Below are 2,013 nucleotides of genomic sequence, written 5' to 3'. Positions count from 1 at the left end.
ATATTCAGCGAATTTTTACTCTAATATTTACTTTTCTGAAATCTGATGTTTTCAGCTTAATATGGTTTGAGGCTAATAGAGTAGTATTCTTTAATGCAGGTGGAGTAATTCTACAGAATGTGATCAATATCTCTAGATTATTCATTAATCCAGACATTCCTGAGTCTGTTGAGTTCCTAAGCAGGTTAGTTTTGATAAGAGTTTTGTAGATCTACAAGCTGCTTTGGTTATTTAGTTGGTATTCATGTATATGTTTTGTGTTATGAATATTAGTTATTGTGTCTTTTATGTAGATTTAGTGTAGCCAGTTATGGATTCTCAAGACTTGTGAACAATGACCTTGGATACTTAATTTCTAAAGTTGATGGTGATTATTTCAATCCCAAAGAGATCAGTAGTATTCAAGATCTTGATGTAGATAACAGGGTACTGTTTTAGATTGGCAAACTCTGCATTTAATACTTAAACTTCAATTTCTTAAAGATGTGTGTTTGTGTTTATATAATTGTTTTTTTAATTTTACAGGATGCTCATTACTTTGTAATGGGGACAATTAAGGAAGTTATGGATGAACCAGATTGGTGGTACTACTCATGTGTATGTGGTCATCCTGTTGTTGACCATGAGGATCTCTACCTTTGTGATGCTTGTTGTTCATGTGTTGAACATGTTATGCTCAAGTAAGGTTCATATGTAACTCTACTATTCAATGCATTAATTCTGAATCTTTTGGATTTTTGGTTGGTTTTCTCTTATGTGTCATTCTATGTGTTGTTAAGCAGCTTTAATTTATTGGTTTTAGTTATCATTCTTGGTTGTTAATTGTGTTAGGTATAGGATTCGGGTAAAGGTTCACCATGCTGGGTGTGATGTTTTGTTTGTTCTGCTTGATAATGCGGCAACAAAACTATTTGGAAAAACCTGTTCTGAAGCATTTCTCAGGATAGACGAAGAATTCCCTCTTGATCCTAGTGTGCTTGCAGTATCAACTCCTTCATATTGAACCTCATTTAATACTTATTATATATTTTTTTTTTCAAGTTTATTGACTCTTTTATACTGAACTCTCAAGGTCTGTCGGTCATATTCTCCACAAATGTTTGGTGATGTTGTTGGAGAGCATAAAGTTTTCAAGGTTGAAATTCTTCCTGTGGTTGATCCAGATTACTCCGGGTCCTTTAAAATTGTAAATGTGTTTAGTGATAATTCTGAACCAGCTACAAGTGATGATTATATGAATGTATGATTTCTCACTCTATGTTACAACATGTTCATTCATTTTTCTTTTTTCTGAATCAATGGATTCGATGCTTATTCTAACCAAATTATCCCAGGCAAGGCTTCATGATCCGATTTTTCCACCAATCTACGATGCCTGTTTGCAGTATGGAATTGGGGAAGATTACAAGACTCAAGTAGTTTGTGATAATTCTATTCAATCAGAAACTATTGAAGATATTATTACTGATCTTATTTCACCTAATCGCTGTTATTCTGATGTTGAGAATGTATGTTTTTTTTGCCTCATTTCTTATAAAATCTGTTGGTTATTTCTTTTTGTTATTCTTCTTACATTTTTTGCTAAAAAGTCAGTAATTGATAGTTTTGTAAATTATTTGAAATTTGAAATGCTGTATTAATTTTTTCTTTGCTGGCAGGGTGGTTTTGTTTTCATTCTTGGAACTATATCATCTGTTTTCAAGAATCATAAGTGGTGGTTCTCAACTTGTTTATGTGGTTCTCTTGTGTCAGCTAATAAACAAATTTTATCATGTGATCTATGTCAGCTTCAATGCATTGATGCTGTCCCAAGGTGTTTTGTTCTTTAGTTTTGTTCTGTTTTGCTAACTGATTATCATTTCATGTTAACTCAAAATTTCCTTGTTTTTTCTTGGTTTTCAAGATTCTGCTTGAAGATTGTAGCTTCTCATGCAAATGGCAACAATATATTTGTTCTCAAAGATCGTGAGGTTGTGCAACTGATAAAGACAAGATGCTCCACCTTTTTGGATA

The 2,013-nt window shown here is 32.6% G+C and overlaps 1 protein-coding gene across 1 annotated transcript in view; it reads left to right on the top strand.

Annotated features, from left to right (window-relative positions):
- LOC107472457 (uncharacterized) overlaps positions 1–1,829 on the top strand; it is a 10,765-nt gene extending 8,936 nt beyond the window's left edge. Inside the window, exons 7-13 of the mRNA XM_016091986.2 lie at positions 100–184; positions 294–426; positions 526–680; positions 832–982; positions 1,073–1,240; positions 1,335–1,508; positions 1,659–1,829. Of these exons, the coding sequence (XP_015947472.2) occupies positions 100–184; positions 294–426; positions 526–680; positions 832–982; positions 1,073–1,240; positions 1,335–1,508; positions 1,659–1,829 (1,037 nt within the window). The remainder of the gene's footprint in view (positions 1–99; positions 185–293; positions 427–525; positions 681–831; positions 983–1,072; positions 1,241–1,334; positions 1,509–1,658) is intronic.
- The last annotated feature ends 184 nt before the right edge of the window (positions 1,830–2,013 follow it).

The sequence above is a fragment of the Arachis duranensis genome, unplaced genomic scaffold (genome assembly GCF_000817695.3).
Source record: "Arachis duranensis cultivar V14167 unplaced genomic scaffold, aradu.V14167.gnm2.J7QH unplaced_Scaffold_107915, whole genome shotgun sequence".
In the NCBI taxonomy this organism is placed as follows: domain Eukaryota; kingdom Viridiplantae; phylum Streptophyta; class Magnoliopsida; order Fabales; family Fabaceae; genus Arachis; species Arachis duranensis.
Note: the sequence above shows the minus strand (reverse complement) of the source record. Positions and strands in the feature narration are given on the sequence as shown.